Genomic DNA, 21,030 nt, shown 5'->3' on the forward strand with positions numbered 1-21,030 from the left:
CTCTCCAGAGAGTTGTACAGAGGGCCAATCCTACTACAGTGTAAAAAGTATCATCTTTACATTGATACTGTAGGCAGACACAAATTACTTTAAAAGCACTGGATTTAATCACAGGCATTAGAGAGCCGGGGGGCAGTGTTTGTTTGCACTGTAACGTATCAAGCCACTGCATAGCCCTTCATAGACAGGACTAGCATAATCTTTGCTAAAAGTTCTTTCAATCCAAACGAAAGCAAACCTTGATGCAGCAGGTTTGGCAGACTTCCCAATCCTTAGTCCACAAGTGGTCATCCTGATTTAAACAACAAAAACAATCATAAGAGGCAAAGGAGCAACCCAATTACACTGGGCACAGGCTCTGCAGGACACATGTAAACTTAGTAGAAAACATAAAGAAAGCCTGATTGGACAAGAGAAGAAGCAATTTCAGTGAAGCAATTTCATTTAGTTTGTTAGAAAGGTTGTGCAGTCACAAATAAAACAAAGCTTTCATTCAACAATTGGCATCTCAAGACTTTAAAATTGAAATTCAGCACTGATTAATGTATCTTCTATTTGTGCTATTTCCCATTCTGCTGATACAATTTAGAAGCAAGATAAGAAATTAATGTAGTTCTGTTGGAAACAAGCAGTACCACAGACACAGTCTTTGAATATACATTTGCTGATGTATTTGTCATTTGCATTAGTGATGGCTCTCTTCTTACAGATCTTCTGTTTCAAAAACAATCCTAATTTTCTTTATTGTCCTTTGCTTCACAAGAATAAAAGAAGATAAAGGAGGAAGGAGAGGAGAACAAAAAACCCTGAACTCCAAACTCTACTCCTTTATCCTATGTGGAAAAGTAAAGAAAGATGGAGAAAAAACATGCAAGTTGCACAGCCTACACAGTCTCATTCTAGATATACTTGGTTACATATTTATGACAGTTTATGCGTCTGGCTTCCTGCCTGGGTGACACAAATACATCTGCATTCAGTAATTCCCCTAGAGAGAGATCTTAGATCTGAAGAATCACCTTTTAGCCTTAAACAAGTCCAAGTGTCTCTGTGAGCACCAATATTTTAGACAAGAAATGATTTCTGTAACTGGATTTTAACGCTGCAACTTACTGAGAAGTATTATATGCAACTGCAATTGTCTAAAAAACCCATCACATCTCCTAATAAACATTTCGTTTGCATGCACAGTTATTTTGTTCTAACAGATGCTATATCTTGATATGGTTAGATTCTTCAGGTTCAAAATTCAACCATTTATTGTACTGTCAAAACCAAAGAAATCACAATGTATGTTTTTCCAGAGACAGCAGCAATAAACAGGTCCTTGTAGAAGATAACAGTAGTAAAATTAATCCTTCTGTTAACTTTCACCACCCTCCTTTCTTTCTGAAAAAGTCTCAGAATGTTTCTGTTTACATTAGTTTTATTGCTCTATGTTTATAATGAAATATTATTGTATTTCACTACAGAAACTATGCAGCATGAAGGGAGATGCTGGCTAGTATACCACATCCAAATGACAAAAATTACTTGAAAAGCAGACTTACCAATTGCAAGTTCTCACTTTCATCAAGAGAGGCTGGTTGGAGCTTGGACTTCAGGGCTGCAGTGTGAAGCTGACGAGATGCTGTTTCTCTCACTAACATGTCAATTCTGGAACTTGCAAGTTGGTAGACATCCATAAAACTTTTAATCATGGCCTTTAAAAAGTAAAATAAATCATCAGTGCTAGGCAGGCTATACTTAAATGCCAAATACCATATATCCAAATTCATTACATAATATCTAGCTTTTATTAATCAGAGAAATGAAACAAAGGTTGGAAGCCACGGAAAATCCCAGTCTCAGGACTTAAACATTAAAAAGGATTTTGCATTCCTTCTAAAATCTTAACTATTAATAGTACTGGAGCTATATGACTCTGCAGGGTAATTAGAATGTGTTTTGGTGAGCTCTTTTCAAACATGCAGTACTGCATAGAGGAACTGATACCATTTTTTGCTGTATTTAAATACAAGACAGTGCAACTTCAATTTCTGTTTACAAAGAATCACTACACAGTTTCAGGTAAATGTTCATACTTTCGAAATGAGTTGAAATACTAATTCTCCCACTCCATGTTAAAAAAAAAAAATTAATTTGTCAGACACAATAAACACAGATCACAGACACAGTAAACCTACAGATCTGTGAAAGTAAATAATCTGATTACAATATAGCTGGGAAAAAAGAATTGTTTTCATGTATGTAGTAGAATGTCCCAATCGTGTAATATTGATCAGACTGATAATAAAGTTAGCAGCACAAGAGAGTACAAATGATTTGGCAATACCGGTATTTATATCTACCCTAAATAGTCTAACAGTGTTGAGATTATAGGTCTTCTTTACAACTGGTTAATCACATTTTATAAATTATAGTTTTCCCTTCTGAAATGACCTGTAGCGAGTTTCTACTGTAAGAACATATTACAGATAATATGAACTTGGCCTTCTGAAAGTAAGTCTGCGGTACAGGCAAAAATAAATTTAGTACCACAAACAGGCATTCACAGATATTTTTACTGTTCTTTGTTCTGAAACACACTACTGCTTTTCAGAATAAAAGTTAACATAGCTGAAATCAATCAAGTTATTTCATTGTCAAGTGTAGAAAGCAACAGTGGCAAATTAACATCACCATATCTTTTTCTCATCAGACAGAATGTTTTACATACTATGGTGCTCATCTGAAAGTGTACTCACACAGCTCTAAGTCCGCCGCTGTCAGCTCTGATCCTGCTTTTAAAATTCTTTGTCCATATTCAATGTGACTAAAATGCTGCAGCTCTTCACAAACTATACTAAGCAAGAACATGGATATATCTCACACCCCATATAAAACTGCCTGAGAGTCTTCATATGGCAACTGCCCACATGTTAAAAATTAGACATATGTTAAAACAGGTTTATGGACTGGGCCTGTGACTCATAAACAAGGATTACACCAATGCATCATAACAAACTGTCTCAAATCTCACAGAAAAAATTCTTACATGTTCCTTTGATTATTTCCCATGATATTTAAAGGTATGACTGAACTAGAATGCATAGAGACGATTCCTCACCTTCATTTTACCTCTGCTACCACAAAACTAGTGAACCTATACAGCTTCATCCTACATCTCCAGAGCCAATCTAAATCCATGCAATTATCTAAAAGAGCAGTTATCAACTCCTTGCTGCTCAACTCAGCTATTTTGTTTGTTCTCTTGTCTAATGAGTTTGAGAATTTTCAATCTAGGACAAAGGTATTCATTCATGAGCTTTTATTTTCAGACATGGCAAGTACTTTTTCTAAGACACCTAGATTTTTTTTTTTAGTACAGAAGGTAGCAATTTCTCAACTATTAATGATTCATTACCAATGTGGAAGGTAGCATTTATGCATCCCTAGGCACACACCCCTTCCAGTACATCCCAACTCCCTAGCTAAGGGTCAGGGTCAGTTTAGATTTCTCCCACTGAGGACCAGATTAGGGAAAACAATATTTCTCGGCCTTCCAGTGGGCAATGCGGACTCCTTGATAATGACTGTGCAGAACATTTATTCTAAATGCCATCTGGAGGAAGGCAAATACTTTGGATTTTTAGACATGCCACTGGGAGGAGTCATAGATTAAGACACAGATCTGTTTTACACCATACAAAACTTCCACTTATTAGAAAGCTTAATACACAGGGAACAGGCATAGAACCTGGTCACTTGCACATTATAAGATCTGTAATATAATGATTAAACACATCTCTAAAGAAGTTCAAAGCTTAAATTTAGATCCCTGTTTGCATGTTACAGATACAAATATTATCTGCAGCTCTGGAAACTGTTCCATGATCAACAAAGTCTCTTAACAGAGAAGGCACGTCAAGTTCCGCGGAATTTTCTTCTTCTCCTGCTAAGGAGTATTTTAAGTACACACAGCAGTAAAATCTATACATACTTTTAAAGTATACATAGCAGTAAGATACTTCAGTAACCCTACTGATTAATTTTTATCACATAAAATTTGACATTCATAAATGCAGATCCTGCAGATGTGTAAGTAAGCACTTCTGGGTTTGAATGTGGTGGTAATACTGACATGTAAAAACCACGAACGTGAAACAGTAAAAATTTGTCTTCCATTACAAATAAAGATGTTGTAAAAATACCAGAAAATTATTTCTGTTCAGAAAGGCCAGATGTAGTGACACCCAAACATTATAGACACCCATATTACTGTGACTCAGAACACTTCAAAAGTTAAAGCCTTTTCAGACAGATGAATGTGGCAGGCAAGTTAGTGGGGAGAACACTTAACCAAGGAGGCCACAGCAATAGTGGGGCTGAAGAATACTAATTTTTAACATTAATGGCCCTACGTATCTCTCCTTAAGCAGGGGGCTTGGACCTGATGACCTTCAGAGGTCCCTCCCAACCTCAACCAGTCTGCAAATGAGTGATTACATAGTCTTCCTAAGGATGGAACATGATGCAAGTTAATAACGGTTGAAATTTACATAGATTGTCAATTTTAAGAGCAGAAATTGTAATTAATTACTCTGCATTAATCAAAGAAAACCAGGAATTAATCAAACAATTGAATAGCTTTTTTTCAGTAACTCCTTTCCTTCTACTCCACACAATGCCTTATTTTATAAAGGATTTCACTATTATTTAAAGTTCTACATCATGTGCTACTAATATGGCAGAAGCAAATTATAATGGTAGGAGTGTTTGCAATGTCAGAAGTGTCTTCAGTGCGAAAGGAGACCCATGCTCCAACACTTAAGACACAGGCAGCTTCATGAAAACAGATGCAAGGCTTTGCTGGATAACTGGATAGAACTCACAGGATAAAAATACATTCATAAGGTTGGCATGGGAAAAGGATGCTTTTATGCTGAAGGTGCTGGACAAGGCACAAAATTTGCAAGAGTGCCCAAGTCCCATTTTCAAATATAACTTTAAATGCACAAGGATCTTTCTTAATGGGTATTTATAAATTTAAAACAGTAACCCCATCTGGAAAAAAACCCTGTGAACACTTTAACTACCTTTGAAGCCAAAGAAAATGAGAAAATTTTGAAAAATTCGGGTAAATGCTATTCACATGGTAAAGGAACAAAGTATTTTATATTTCAGATTCTTATTTACTTAGAAAATGGGACTCTGAAGATTCTGATTATTGCACACCTGGCTGTTTTGCCTGCCTCTTCAGCTTGTAAAAACAAGGTCAGAGGACAGGAGCATTGCAAAACATTGTATGTGCAGAGACATCTATGAATGCTCTAAGACCCTGAATATAAATAGATAAGCACATATATAGATAAAAGAGAACATATATAAAATTTTAACAAAGATTAAACGTTTTGCTTTAAAAGAAATTAACAAATGAGGTTTATTTCAAAGCAGCCACAAGGAAGAAGGTACTTATAACCTGTTCAAAGATGTCTCATCTGAAATAGGAGGGTATGCATAAAAATTTCTGGCTTAAGCTACAGGTTGATGAAGCTGAGAAACCTGAATTCAGAGGAAAAAGGAGACAAACTAATTTTATGCTGTTTATAAACTAAACCTGAGTGAACTGCAGAGCAAAACAGCAAAATTTAAGCTGTGCTTTCTTTCTCCAAATTAATCTTTAAAAGGAGTGAGAACTCTTAACAGTAGAGAAGTTCTCCAGAGGACAGGTAAAAGCAACTTTTTCTAATATTCCCTCTGTGATTTTTTGAATAACAAATAATTTCCTTTTTCTGTACACCATTTCTAGAACCAGTAATTTTAAGGTGCACAGTGCTATAGATGCTGCAGAACAGCTTTTGCATGCTTACCGACTATAAATTTAAAAGACTCGAAGACTCCAGTTTTCAGGAGTACTTTATTTAAAGTGAAAAAGATCTAATACTGACAAATTACAAAACAAACTTTACATAAAATTAATTATTTTTTAAAAAATAATTTATGATATGCAAAGGTTACTCAAACTTCAGCTGTTCTCAATTCAGTTATAGTAGAAACATACAAGAATATACAGATCAACACATGAAAATTAGAGAAGACCTCTCAAAGTTTTAATGTGTTTATTATACATTACAAAAATGGCATTTCTAGTTCCAAATTAAAACACAACATGTTGTCTCTCTTGCCCTCAGTACTTGGTTAATGAGATCAAACAGTTCAAGAGAATTTTTATTTGGATTATGAATTATAAATAATTGTGAATGGAAGTTTCCATTTAAAGTTTTAGACTATTCTGAAGTTAATAAATATATACCATAATAAATACAACACAAATAAAGTACCAAATGATTAAGAATCAGCTTCTTTTATATCCATGTTATACCATTAACTCAGGATCTTATTGGGCCTGTTGTTATCATAGAACTGTATCTCCTGTTTAGAAGGAATAAAACTAAAGGAGACTTTATGTGAAATGACACTTATTAGACGGTATCAAACAGACTAACGGCCTGACAATATAAGCACTGAGTTTGTAATACAGCAGCCAGAATAACAAGACCATCTATTTTACACAATGTGCTTAAAAAAAAATAAAATATATATATATATAAAAGTCAAAATTAACATTTGACCATTAGGTTCTCCCTTCAGGAAATTCTTCAACTAAGAAGAATGTTAGCAGGTAGTAGGTTTACCTAAGGGCAACAAATACAAAAAGATGAAAAAGAACAAGAGAAGGAATAATGAATGGACTTCAGAAGAATGAAAGATGAACTCTAGTATAACAAAGTGCTTGGATGAGAATCTGAAAAGACTAAGAATTTCATTTATGGTACAGAATTTGGCTGACGTGTAGCTGGGGCAAAAGCAGCTGGTGTGAAAACAAAACTCCACAGACTGGAGTTGTGCATGCTTAATGAATAACCTGTAGAATGCCTGTCATTACTGCCTTGCTTCAAATTAACATAAATAAAATTAGTTAAAACGAGTCCGGGAAACAAAACATACATCAATTACTTTTTCTTTTCAGAAGCAAGATTTCAGGCTACTTATTATAGATTTAAGAGACCTGTATTGGGGGAAGAAAGGATTAAAATTCGTTTCCCCCATACGTTTTGGCATTTGAAAACCCATTCTGGCTGCCTTGACCCATAGTCCAAAATGTCTAGTGGCATCAGTGGAGGATGTAAATACAGCAGCTTCTCAGGCATCAGAAAAAACCCTCAAGGGAAACGGCATTCAGCAAAATTGCACTTTTGCAGCTGTTTGGCACTTATTTAATGATCTATTCTCCTTACATTTCATCTTGACACTGAACTTTTTGTTGGGTGCCATTCAAGCATGGCACGCACAATTTAAATGTGCCAAAAAGCAGGTCAGTTCTGTTATAACTTTTTTTCCCCCAACAAAAGCTGACTCAGTGCCACACACAGGGCCTAACTCTATCCCCTTCGCTTCAATAACAATTACTTTAGCCTGTAGGTCTCAGAGGATAGCGCAAGGGAGTGAAGCTCTAAATAAAAGGCTAGATTCTCTGCAAGAGGTAATGACATGACTTTCTACAAGAAAACTGAAAAGGAAGCACTGAAATTGACAGAGACTGAAGGGAAAGTGGAAACCATAGCAGATGGGCAACAACAATCGCCATGGAAATTACTGCAGAGTGTAAGAGTTTCAAAAGCAATATTCATCTTCTAGAAACTGATAAATTAAGACCAATGTGTTTGTTGGTATGATCAGGTAGAAAGCATCCTGAGAATTTCTGAGCAGAGGAGCTACCTGCAGCCTTGACTATTCAGATATCTCTGGACCAAGCAAGCAAAATTACCACTTAACAAAATCAAGAAAACAAGATTTTTATAGGCCAATAATGTTTACATGCAAAGATCATTCTCACTGTCTGTTGCATGAAGTCAAGCATGCAAAATGTAAAAGAAAAACAATCATCCTCAAGAACTTGTAGTTTAAGCTACAGCTACGGGGAGAATTGCACCAATACATTGTACTCCTTTACGTCTTCTTACACAGTCTTGATACAAAAAGAACAATTCACTCTGTCATGGAGGAAGAGAATTTTCAAGTAAATGGTTTTGGTGATAAAGAAATGGAAATTTAAAGAAAGTTCAGGCTGGTACCCTTCCTTCAACTTTCTCTTGCAGTGTATATTCTAGACAGGAATGAAAGAAAGAGGGACAGGTAGGCACTGAAAATAATATAAAGTCCACGTTAAAAGTGCCTCAACTGTGAGCATGAAAATCTTCTTAGAGTGAGCACAATATATTACCACTGATGAGAAGAACTAAACAGCAGCAGTCACAACAGAAAAGTCAGGATGCAGTTTCATTTTAAAAAATGCCAGTCTCCCATCACATACTCGTCTCGAGGAGAAACAAGAGAGCAAAACTTGTCATCAAAATCCATGTGAAATGTCAAGTTGCCTGTATCTGGGTGATGTTACTTTTGGTCTACTGGAGTGAGATCTTGAGAAAAGATGCACAAAAGCTGAAGTACAGAATTCTGGTTTTGCAACCAAATGCATAGAAGTAAAATCAATTTTAAAAAGCATATTCCTTCTTATTTTTAAGGGACTCCTATATACAGACAAGATACCCCACATAAGCAAACCAATTTTTATAAATAAATGTTACCTAAACACTAATCATATGAAATCTAATGGATTAATTATAGGTGTATGTGTATAAGAATTATTTAAGGAAGGGAGAGAAGCAGACAATCTATCAAGTTACTAAGTAGGAAAATCTGAAGCAATTTCACATGGAAAGTAAATGTGAGATCTGAAAAACTTGTTCTTCTGAAATGCTGTCCACAATCTATCCAACATAAGTAACTAATTCGACAGTTTTTATATTGGCTTTAAAGAGTGCTTTAGTAACTAAGACCTATTTCAATTACTTTTAGTAAAGAAATATGCTTTACAGAAAAATAGATGCTACTGAGACTTCTATCAGTCTTTTTGGAAACTCATGAAAAAATATCAATTTTTTAGTTTGAACCAGTGTATAAAAAGTCTGTCAGTTACTCCAACAGAAGAAATTTATCACCCCACAAAATCTGGGTTCAACACAGATATTTTCTTAAATATTTTGATTAGAGCTATGAAGCAATACAGATTATTCCTTTCTGGCCACAAGAACCACCTTTCCATTTTTAGATTAAAACATTTTCAAACTGAGTTAGATAAAATATTTCACATATGCTTAGAAGGGGGAAATGTGTCCACTTTGTATTTTCCATGCAGAAAGATGATAAGAATCTGTGCTGTAGTTGCCATTTACTAGGAGAGACATAGGTCCCTTCTGGCAGGTTTAGTCAGTATGACAACTGCAATTATGTGGCTCATACATAATCAATCATTACTGAGTCCTATTTTTCATATCAGATTTTAGATGAATGCTCAAGTCTAATGGAGCACAGGAACTATAAAACTGCACAAAGTTTTGTGATATAGTTATCTCACTTCCTTTGCTTTTCTTATGAAGTGCTTATAGTAGCACTGCATTTTAATTCAACATAAATATTTTATCCTACATAAAGCAACATTTTGTAGTTTTGTAAGGAAACTCTAAAGTATACCTGTTAGGCTGGATAGCAAACTAATGTTTTCATTTTGACTTCTCACCAAAACATCAGTTATGTGCACAAATTCATGATGCCAGCATAGGAAAAAGTACCCATCAGCCTCTATAGAGAAAATAATGATCTAGAAAAGCTGAATTGCATTCCTTAGGTAAATGGACACATCCTTAACCTAATGTCCACTGCCACACACAGGACAGACAGCTGTTCTCCTGAAACTCTGCCTAAACTCAGATGTTAGTGAAATAACTAGTTTGCTTCATAATTCTTGAACTTTATCAAAATTTGTATTTAAAAAAGCCAACATACAAATTGTTAGATTTTCAGACTTGCTTTCAATATCTGATTTATGCCATGAAAATGCTTCATTAGAATTTTCAGGGACAACAGCTCTTCTTCCAATAGCCGAAGAGTCAAAGGAAATTTAAAGAGCACACCTACTACTGACCTTTACAAAGAGCATACACATTAGCATCCCTTTTTCCAAAGCAGAAGTTGGAGAACATCTGCCAGAAGTTGTACTGACACTGAGCTTGACAATTTGCTATCCTTAAGCTTAGTATGAAACAAAGAAAATATTTTCCTCATGCAGTTTAACTGTCATAACCTGAGGAAGAAGAATAAATAAAATGGTCCCTGACATCTCTGAGTATCTAATTCTACTGACAATAGATGTACAGCTGAAGAAAACCCTTGTTGGGAAAAACTGATTCTGTTTGTCTATCTTTCTGGCATTTGTCATACAGATGACTGATTAGCTCAACTCGGGAAGGTAGAAATCCCAACCAACACATGGTAAAAACTGGTGGATGAGTGAGACTCAACTATACCAAAGTTTGGGCCTCTTCTGTGTAAGAGGTCAACAAACTAAGTGGGAAAGTTGTTCACTTGGAACAGCTTGAAAGACAAAGACACTAACTTTTCTGTTGGCAGAGCTCTTGTTCTCCTAATTCAGACCAGCAGTTCAAAGATGCGTTGTTACCTGATGAAGTTTTTTTTGGTAATATTTTGGAAGACATTGATTTTCTGCTTTGTCTTCAGCAAATGCATCAAGTGTCTTTTCATTAAATAAAAACTTATCCTCAGATTGCAAAATAGGATTTTAATTATTAGCCAGGGAGCCTGGGAAGTAAGGAACATGCTGTTATGGTCCATTCCCCTGTCTGGCCAACAGTCAATGATTAGATCCAATTCCTTAGAAGCATAAGAGATAAAGTGACTTTCTGAATTCTACTTATAATAGAATTGCTTATAGTAACACTGAAAGGAGAAAACTAAGGAGGACAGGCACTGGTGAGATGAGTTTGCCTAGAGAGCATAAAGTATTCTTCAACAACAGGACCAGAAGTAAAATGCCCCTTATCATAGGGTATCATAACTAGATTGATAAAGCCCTTTCTGGTCTTTCTTTTTTACCAGATTTGGTAATGACTGCAGTCAACAAAACACCATGTGCTTGAGTGGTGACCTTAATGGTGGATCAGCAAAAGCAGCTGGTTCTTATCCAGGCTGTACTAACTTACAAACCCCCTAGAGGACAGCATCTCCCAAACCACCACTGATATTAACTGGTTACTTCTTCCTTATCAGTTTTTCAGAGCTGGACCACTACTTGCAGTTAGGTCATTTTTGAGCAATTGTGCCTATAGAGAAACCACTTCCACATCTTACCAAATCTAGAAACTACAGATTATTTATACTGTTTTTCACCTTCTTGTAGTTCAGAAATGAGGAAAGTAACCTGAAAAGAAACTCCTGATGCAGGAGTGGCTGACAACTGGAGGTGATTATGACAGATGATGCCAAACATGGCTAGTATAAAGAAGGGAAATTGGGAATATTTATTAACATTAATGTATTAACATTAAATGAAGTAGGAGAAACTATTTTCAAAACAAACACAGAAAACAGTTTCTCAGAAAATATGTAGTTAAGATACAGAAGTCCTCTCCTCAAGTCATGTGAATGCTTAACTTTACATGGGTTCAAAAAGCAATGGGACGATAAATGGCTGTTGAATACAAAACCATGAATTTTATTTCAGGAGGTCCTTAAACTAAAATGGTGGAGGCTGGGAGAAATTCTGGAGCCGTTTTAGCCCCATTTCTTATACCTTTTTTTTTTTTTTCTTTTTTTTTTTTTACTTTCCTCTGTCCAATCTGTTTTTAAGCAGGCGGACAACCAGATTTACTTCTATTTTATATGCCTGCTAGGCATTAAATTTTGTTTACTCAGTCCCATTCTATTTACCAGTGGACTAAAATTTGCAGCAAGTCTCACATGGAATAAATGCAGAACAAATCAAGCATCTAGGATAGTGACCTTTGCCAAGGTATGGACAAACATCACATTTTGACATGTAGGAGACTTGCCACTCAAAACCCAGTCCTGTGGTCTTTGCAAGCATTTATAAAAACTTCAGAATCTAAACTTCAACTTGTGATCTTTAGCTTGTGCAGTATTAATTTACTTAAAAAGTTATTCCTTTAAGAATGTGAAACTAGATGGAGAGAAAGTCTGGCACTATGCACAGTAGCAACAGCAAAATCATTTGCTCTCTAATCTCTCCCTTTAGTATTTGTCAGTTATGATAGGATCAGAAAGAGGGAAACTGACAAATGGGTGCTGGTATTAGAAAAGAACGTATCTGCCTCTGAAAAGAGAGAAGTCACAACTAAAATACAGTCTTTAGGTACTAAATGGCCATTGCAAGTTTGCCCCACAAATGGAATGGGTGACTGTTTCCTCCTGATCTTTACGTTAGAACTGCACTTTTGTGAAAAAAGATCATGATGTGGAAGCAATCGAAGTTTAGCAAGGCTCCAGGAGGACAAACAAACGGTAGTCTTTCCGTGAATATTATCTTTTTAAAAGCCACGAAAGACTCAATCTTTTGCAGGTAAACTTGCCAACATGCATGCTTGTGTATCCCTATTATTCAGGTTTACAAAACAGTTCCATATTCACCCTCTTTCCATTACTTTAGCACACTGCAGCCCTCTCCATTTTCTCCCCACACCCTAATTTCTTACCACATTCTTGCTTCTAACAGGAAGAGACCAATAAGGAAGGCTATAATGAAATTGGGTACTGCAATGAACAAGTATTTGTTAAAACTGAGTGCCCTATTTCAAGCATATTTGTCCTAGAACATCTACTGCAATAGGCTGTATCAATCTTAAGAATTTATGCTTTTCACAGTTCAATGTGTGTTGGAACTTGTGACCTTAGGATTCTAGCAGCACATATCACTAGACTGTCAAACAATTCAGTAACTGAAAAATCAAGACAACAGCTTTAAAGTAGTTCATTATGATTCCTGCAAGATAACAACATAAAAAAAGAAAATTCACAGGTAAAAACATACGTGATTTTATGAGCCCCAACTTACATACCCCTCACATTGCCCCCACCCTGCCCACAACAACAAAACCCAAAATAAATTAGTGGCAAAATACAGGTTAGCTTTTAATCCTTTCAAAACTCCTCCCCTTTGAATTTCACTTCAGTGGTATAGCACTTGGGATGCTATCCCAGTCTACTCCTTCAATATAGGACAACTGTGGAATGAAGAGAACAGCCTGGGTTTTTATGCCTATTTTCTTAATCCTTAAGTTGCATATTCATTGCCATATTTTCATCTATCTGCTGTCACTTATATTGTCATGCAGAAGGGCAAATCAGGGTCAGTTTATGTAAGCGGCATCAACCTGAAAAACTTCATCAGTCTTTATTTCAAGGCATTATGTGAAGAAAGCTGACATTAAGAGAGCCTTAACTGACAGCAAATGAAATCAATCAGCAAATCACTAAGCCATAATAAACTCACTCAAGCTGTAGATAACCCTTCCTCTTCCAGGTTTTTAACTACAAGGCCCACCAAATGCAGTATCTGAGCAGAGATGTCTCCCTGGATTCCATTACAAAAATCTTGCATTAATATAGTGCATTATTTCGTAATTTTTTTCTTGCTCTGTAAGCTACTGGTAAGAATAACAGAGGTATGTTTTATAATAATGGAATGCTAAGCAATTCAGTGAAAAAATACTGTAAACAATAGATTCAGCATTTGAAGAAGTTTCTTTTTTTTAGTTTAAATGTAATTTTAAAAAGTTTGATTATGTTTCTGCTACCAAGATATTTGTGTAATAAAGTCTATTGCCTTATTAACTCCTACTGCTTAGACTCACTCGCTCAGCATTTCTTCTTAGTTTCTGAAATTAAAAGATCCAGTACAAAAAAAGTAAGACTCCAGACAATTCCTAATCTTTCATGATATTCACTTCATGAATTCATTTTGTAACCCACATGATTATCAACAGTTTAACAGCTGTGCTTCTGAATGGGCTTATCTGTGTTACAACAGTACACAGTGCAGACAGTATCAAACAATACAGTCACATCCAAGCTATGCAGTGGTTATCTGGTAAAATTGCTCCTTGTCTGAAGATACTGCGCACAGATAATCCCATGTAGTTCTGAAAGATAGGATTTCTGAAGTAAGAAAAACTGCCTAACAAACAAGATGCTGTGAAAACAATATTTGTTATTTTCTGTTACTGAATGATGCTTTATTTTTGTAGTTACAGCATTTAGGAGTCTGCCCTTATTCAATGAGGCAGCTTTGGGTACATATTGAGATCACCATGTCTCTAGAGTAATTTTTCTCATAGAAGAATAGTGACTAGAAGTCAATAAAGATGTTTCTCATTGGGTCCTTATGCTATAAGATGCAGCAACTTGTTAACCAGCTGGAAAAAAAACCCATCCCAAGATTACAAGCCAAAGAAAAGCTAAACAAATAAACTTGGTGAATTAAGATCGTATTTTACACAGTTCTTACAGAGCCTTCTTGCATATCAGCACAGATCATTCATAAGAGACTACCCACATGCAAAGGATATAAATGTATGAAAAAGTCTAAGTGGACAAAGGCAGATAGTTACATGATTGCTTGACAGGATCAAGAAAAACAATTTTCCATTAAGAAAGGTTACTGAAAGGTTAAGTTATTATATACTAACTTTGGCATTTAAGATAAACGGCACAGATCTTCACTGAAAATTTTTTACAAAATTAATAATGCTTATGAAAGGGGCTGAACAAGTCAGTAGTTTCACAGGCATAACAAGACAGCTTTCTGTAATTGATTAATTGGTGATTACAAATACGGACTTTGATATTTATGGTCTCATAGCACCAAAGACTTAACAGGGTTGGGGTGCAATCAGTGTACCAGCTAACTACAAAGCCTTCTGAGAAGGGTTCTTCACATAGTCTCCATTTATCAGCATGAAGAAAACCAAGGGAAGAAAAAAAAAAAATGGAAGGGTGGCTGAGAAAGCAAGGGAAACAGGCTAATGATAAGGAAGGAGAAAGTGAGGAAAAAAAGGAGAGCAATAAAAAGCCCATAGAGGACAGGGAGGGAAAGACTGAAGGAAATGTGAAGAGGAGAGGAAGTTGGGAACACAGTTAATCTACAGAAAGGAGAAGGGGTGTGAAATTCAAATTATAAAAGGCATATTTCCAACATCAATGGTATTTTGAAGATGCCTCACCTACGATGTCTTAAATTCTGTTTTGCTAATATACATTGTTGTTACGTTTTAAAGGAATTACAGTTAAAATAAACTATGCTAAAATGGCTTCTATATAGTTATCATCATGATAAAACTTATCTGGAGACATCACTCCAGATACCAGCTGAACACATTCAGGGAGATTAAATTAGAGTTCTTCATGTTCAATCTGGTTATTCAGAATTTACTTTATTGTTAATTATTGTTTCTTAAGCCCTGCACCAACTTTATTTTTGACAAATTGAAGTTTGCAAAAGGTCAGGGTTGCAAGAGGTGTCATCCCACTCTAATGAGTTTAAAACTTATTTATTTATGAGTATTTCAACTGAAGGTGCATGTACAAAGTATTATTATATTAATAAAGAATCACTTCTTATTTTAAACAGTATATTGGAAGGCAGGCTCGTGGTCAGTCCAGAAGCAGCACATTTTGACACCAGTTAAGAAATTACTCCTTCTGGAGAGAAGAGGAGGACGGCACTCCAGGTGCTGTTGATAGCAGCTGTTGAACTCCTGGAGAATGAAGATCCAGTTTTACCTAAGAAGAAGCAGCAGTCTGATTCCAGAGGAGGCAGCATTCTGGCCTCTGTAATACCACCTTTGGGTGGGTGAGATAGATATATAGATATAGAGATATAGAGATATATATATATATATAAACACACTATCTTCAAGACTTTCTTAAAAAGGTTTCTCCTTTCTGAAGTATTAGGAGAGAAAAAAACTACAATTACTTGTTAACAGCCATGGCATTAGAAAAATAAAGGCTCTAAAACAGAAGTACAAGATTGAAAATACCAACAATTCAATTTTCAAGCAGCTACTCCACAATTAATTCATCCCATTAAGTCCTCATACCAGAATGGATTTAGATTTAAAAGACTTGCCCCACGCAGAGGATAAAATCTGATGACAGAATTATAATGTTACCTTTGAAATCACTTGCTTCCTCAATTTGGTAAGAACTTTTTTATTGACAAGTAAACACAAGAATGAGAAATGTTTATTATTTTGAGAAAAATTATCAGCAGAATTATGCATATCTTTTACCTTCTAATCTATCAAGCATAAATCTGAAATTAATGAACGAGTGAAAATAAATACAAATTAAGAAGCTCCTAACACTTTAAACTACATTTATATTTGCCCAATTAATTAGGAAAACTGGACCTACAACACAATCAGATAATGCATGAGTAAATCATACATGAATACATAATTTACGTAAAATAAATTGTAAGAACCTATTATTTTATAAATTTATAATGATTATATGCTAACACTGGAGATACGTCAGTACTTGACTATAATACTAGCAACACTATAAGCTTTTATGTTATTACTGCACTTTTCCTTTCAAATTACCTCAAAACACCTGAGAAACACACAGAAGTACATATAAACCCCATGTGGACTTCCTAAACCTTCATGAACAGATGGATACATGCTGAAGACAGAGACAGTGGGAGAGTAAGACAAAGCAAGCACAAGACTGGGGTGTGGAAGGGAGGGGAGAAAAGCACCAGTGGCAAAGGGACTTTGGGGACAGAAAGACAGTGAAAGAAAGAGGCAGTAAGACAAAGCCAGAGTGGGACAGACAGGCACAGAAAGCAGGAGAGAGGGGCAGAGACTGAGAGAGAGAGACTGAGGAGGAGCAGCAGTCAGAGAATGGACTGAGGGGACACATGAGCACACGTACAGCAGTGAGCAGTCAGAGGGAGCATGCGTGTGTGCGGCGCTGTGCATGCGACTGCGCGCAAGTGACTGCGGCAACACGAGCACGCATGCAGCGGAGAGCCCGCACGCAGGACACGGAAGGAGAGCGTGCAGCAAAGAACAGGATCATGTGTCAGAGAAACAAGAAGAGGGGGAGGCAGACAGACAAGGCAGAGCAAAAACTTACCCATCTCAAACCCACCTGTAGAAGAAAAAGCACACCACAGGTGTATAGTATTTCAAAACTAAGGGAGAACTTAGTAATGAAAAATACAGATTTACCTACTCAAGTTCTTGCTTATAATAAACTAAAATTTTCTTAATAAGCAAGAGATTTCCAACAGTCAGGTCAATCTTACATCTCAGGTGAAGGGCAGCACATAAAGAAATGCTTTCTCTTAAGACCTACAAATACAGATACATGTATGTGCATCCTTTTTAACACCAGAATCCTGCCTACAGTCTCATCATCACATCTGCTTTTCCATACACTACATGCATGCATTAAATACATCTCCTTAAAGTCACTCACAAAACTTGCCCATTTGGGTTCTCTAATTCACATAAATCCTGTCAAACAGCAACATGGGTTCATCTGTGAATATCAGTTCTCTTCCAAACCAACATCCAGAAGTCACATTAATCCCTTGAACAACCAGATCTTAAAGGAGGAAGAGGCCCACCATGCCAAATACTGACCTAAAGCAACCACAAATTAGTAGGGCAAATTAATAAAACAGTCAAATGGAGACTTTGGAGGTCAAGATAGTTCCTGTGACACGAAAAATGATTACTCTTTCCCTAACTGCACATCTGCAGGCAGCTACCACGTGTGAACGTCAGTGTCTGTGTGATGACACAGCCATATATGCACAGCCATGTGCACTTTCAGACATGCAGCGCATGTGATTCTGACAACCACAGATAGTTTTGTTGCCACTATTTTCCAATGACAGTGCCTGAATAAATCTGTTACTTCTGTGTATTAGAACATCTGGAACATCCTCCATAAAGACAGTGCTCCTCTACTTTTTCCTGTACCTCCTGCAAAAACAACCTGCCATGGTAGATACAAAGCATAACCTAAGTACACAGGGCAAAGCCACTGATTTGTACGTTATGAGCCCTTCCATGTTTGAGAATCAATCACTTATACACCCAAGTATACATTACACATCCTGTTGCTATCACAAAACTAGTCTGAGATGCCTAAATTTGTTCCAAGAAGTTTCTTTCATACCAATTTTTACCCTTCTGTGTCTACATCATCAGACAGAAGAAATTTATTGAGAGAGTATACCAATGCTTAACTATTTGTACACGAACAGTTAAACCATATCTGGTTTATCTGGGGACTTTATGCATTGTTTTTTAGGTCAAACTGTTTGCCATGCATATTAATTACATATGTGATGTAAAAGTACTTGAGACAATTCAGAATAAATGGTCTGAATGACCACATCTCTATGAGCCAGCAACGTCTTTCAGAAGAGAGTTTACCGAACATTATCCTCTTTCTAAAGGTGTAGCACAATTCAATTTTTTATTTTATAAATTTGATAAACTTTATTGGTTAATTTAAATAGTCATCTGCCAAGCAAGACTACTAAAATTAGGAATCCCATGTTACTTCAGTTGCAATTTTTCACCCTGTATCCTGTATTTATTGGAGGTTTCACATACAGTTCCACTTTCTGTCTTCAGTGGGAACATTCAGGCATAGCCAGAACAGCACACCTTAAATCCTCTTCTCATGTGTTTCAGGTGCTTGAAAATAATGCTTTATTTTCCACTTCAAACTTAACTAAGGAACAAACGGTACAGCTTTGTGCCATAACATCCTTCACAGCAATTGAACACCAGGTGAGTGTTTCCAATCATACCATTTTGCTCTTTGAGACACCACACTTTTTTCATTACTTATCCATCTCAAGTGACATTTTCAAACTACTATAGTAATTCTTGTTTCAGTTTCCAAGAATTTAACAAATGCCTGCAAATTAAGTCATTATCTCTCTGCTTGCATGGGGCTTTAGAAGACACTCAGTTCAAGGACATTCTTGTTAAATATTCAATCTATTATGTAATTTTGCAATTCAAGAGCCATTACATAAAACGCAGACTTTGGAGAAAACACACAGACCTTTGTGTCCTAAATATTTCATTTCATTATCTAAAGGTCTGTCACTAGAGTGTACAACACATTCTTTAAAAGATGCACACCGCTTGTTATACAGCTTAACAATTACTTCATTTGGGAATGACAAGGGTTTTATTTGTGTGTTTGTTTGATCAGCCCTGTAAGCATTCATGGTATTTGGAATGTTGGATTCATTTGCTAGAAAAGCCAACCTTCTGGTTTTACAAGATAATTAATTAAGTGTGCCGCAAAAAAGCAAATCTTTGATAGCTTAGTGCACAGTCAAGCAACTTAGGTTCATTATGCCAATCTTCTTTGCACTTGTCTTCTATAAGGAAAGCATATTTTTCCCAAGAAACATCCATACAGAGACAACAGCAATTTAAAAATTCCAAGACTTCTCACATTCCCAGTGACTAGGAATATAGATCCGTAATGCTGCTGAGCCCATCAAGTAAATCAAGGATAGCACATTTCATTCAAAACACCTTTGAGAGCCACTCACTTTCTAAAAAATTTGGAAGATAACCTAATGCAGATGTGTATGCACACACAAATATACTTTTTGCCTTCCCCTCATATGATGAAAAAGTGATACACACTGAAACAATGGATATAAAAATTATTAATTACTGATTCCAGCCACCTACTGTGAACTAGATGCATGAATAATGAAAATAAAACAATGTAATCTTCTGTGAGTACTCAACAGTTCTAACAGTCAGTGCTTCATCCCTAGTATACAGTCTCATTTAGTATCTTAATTTTAATGTAATTCTTTTAAAGAAAGCATCAGTAAATTCTGACTAGGAAAAAACTCCTATGACTATCACTTGAAGATAATAAGGTCTTTAACTGAGTGTACTTGTTACAGACTAACTATAAAATACATGTAGTAGTAGCGGTTATAAACACCATGCACGCAAAGAAGTCCACTCGTTTCAATGTGTCTGTAAAGTGACTACTAACTGCTTACCTCATGCAAGATTGAAGGACTGCCCTTAATATAGTTTTGCATACAGCAGGTAACTCGCAGCAATAAAAGGGAAATTTTATAATAAAATCTCTGAAATGTACTTAGAAAGTTATCAAACGGGCAGTATGTAACTAGAGATAAAGAGAGGAGAGGGAAAGGGAAGAAGAAAAGGAACTGCACAGTGAAATAGATTATGAACTACTGATGCTGTTTGTGACAGAGTAAGCACATGTAATTGGAGCTGTCAGGTGAACAAAAAGTATGTTTACAATACTGCACCACCGTAAGCTACTCAATGCATACATTACTACGTGTTAGTTGTCTGTACAAATGTGAAATGCAACTTTTTATACTCCTGTTTCTTTTCACCTTCTTAGAAAGAAGGGATAGGCTTTCTTGAAAAATGCTTCTATAATCATTCTGAGGTCAAAAAAGAATGGGAGTTGGGATGGGACAAAAACAAAAGGCAGCTATCACTGAAATAGCCAAATCAGAAGAGCAGTATTTAGAATCTGGTGATTTCCATGACAGCTTCTTTGAAAAGATGCCACCTGTGAAACCTTTTGCACAGCCTTAAAAGTGACCATTACTGTACTGGGGAAACATTTGCAACTCTACCTTCTGCTAGAGACATACAGCTGTGTTAACTCAGTTCATGGGAGTCTTAAGGTGTTACATATTACTACTACTTTATCACATAAACACAATAACACACATATAATTTAAATCCTTATCATACTGAAACATATGCATGCAAGAGGGCAACAGTGATTTCAGAAGTGTCCAGATTAGAATCTGCCTTTCTTGAATGTTTGATTTGGTGACCCTATTCCTACAATTATATGCAGCATCTAGCACAGAAAATCTACAATAACTTAAAAAGGATTACGACAGATATGTACACACTCTATGCAACACTCGCCATTGTCTGACTTTCTTGCACTTTATATGACTAGCTTTCCTCTCTCTGATTCACACAGAAGAGCACAATGAAAGTAATATGTACTCACTCTGCCTTTTGGTTTCTCATTGATAAAACA

At 36.0% G+C, this 21,030-nt stretch overlaps 1 protein-coding gene across 6 annotated transcripts in view; it reads right to left on the minus strand.

Annotated features, from left to right (window-relative positions):
• CCDC171 (coiled-coil domain containing 171) overlaps nucleotides 1-21,030 on the minus strand; it is a 148,034-nt gene that overhangs the window by 20,011 nt on the left and 106,993 nt on the right. For 4 of the 6 annotated variants that reach the window (XM_074933256.1, XM_074933252.1, XM_074933253.1 and 1 more), the window contains one exon: nucleotides 1,551-1,703. In XM_074933256.1, coding sequence (XP_074789357.1) covers nucleotides 1,551-1,703 — 153 coding nt within the window. Of the gene's footprint in view, nucleotides 1-1,550; nucleotides 1,704-15,653; nucleotides 15,697-19,990; nucleotides 20,044-21,030 lie in introns of those variants that run through there. The other 2 variants (XM_074933254.1, XM_074933255.1) reach the window with 2 other exon arrangements.

Source organism: Athene noctua, chromosome Z, assembly GCF_965140245.1.
Source record: "Athene noctua chromosome Z, bAthNoc1.hap1.1, whole genome shotgun sequence".
In the NCBI taxonomy this organism is placed as follows: domain Eukaryota; kingdom Metazoa; phylum Chordata; class Aves; order Strigiformes; family Strigidae; genus Athene; species Athene noctua.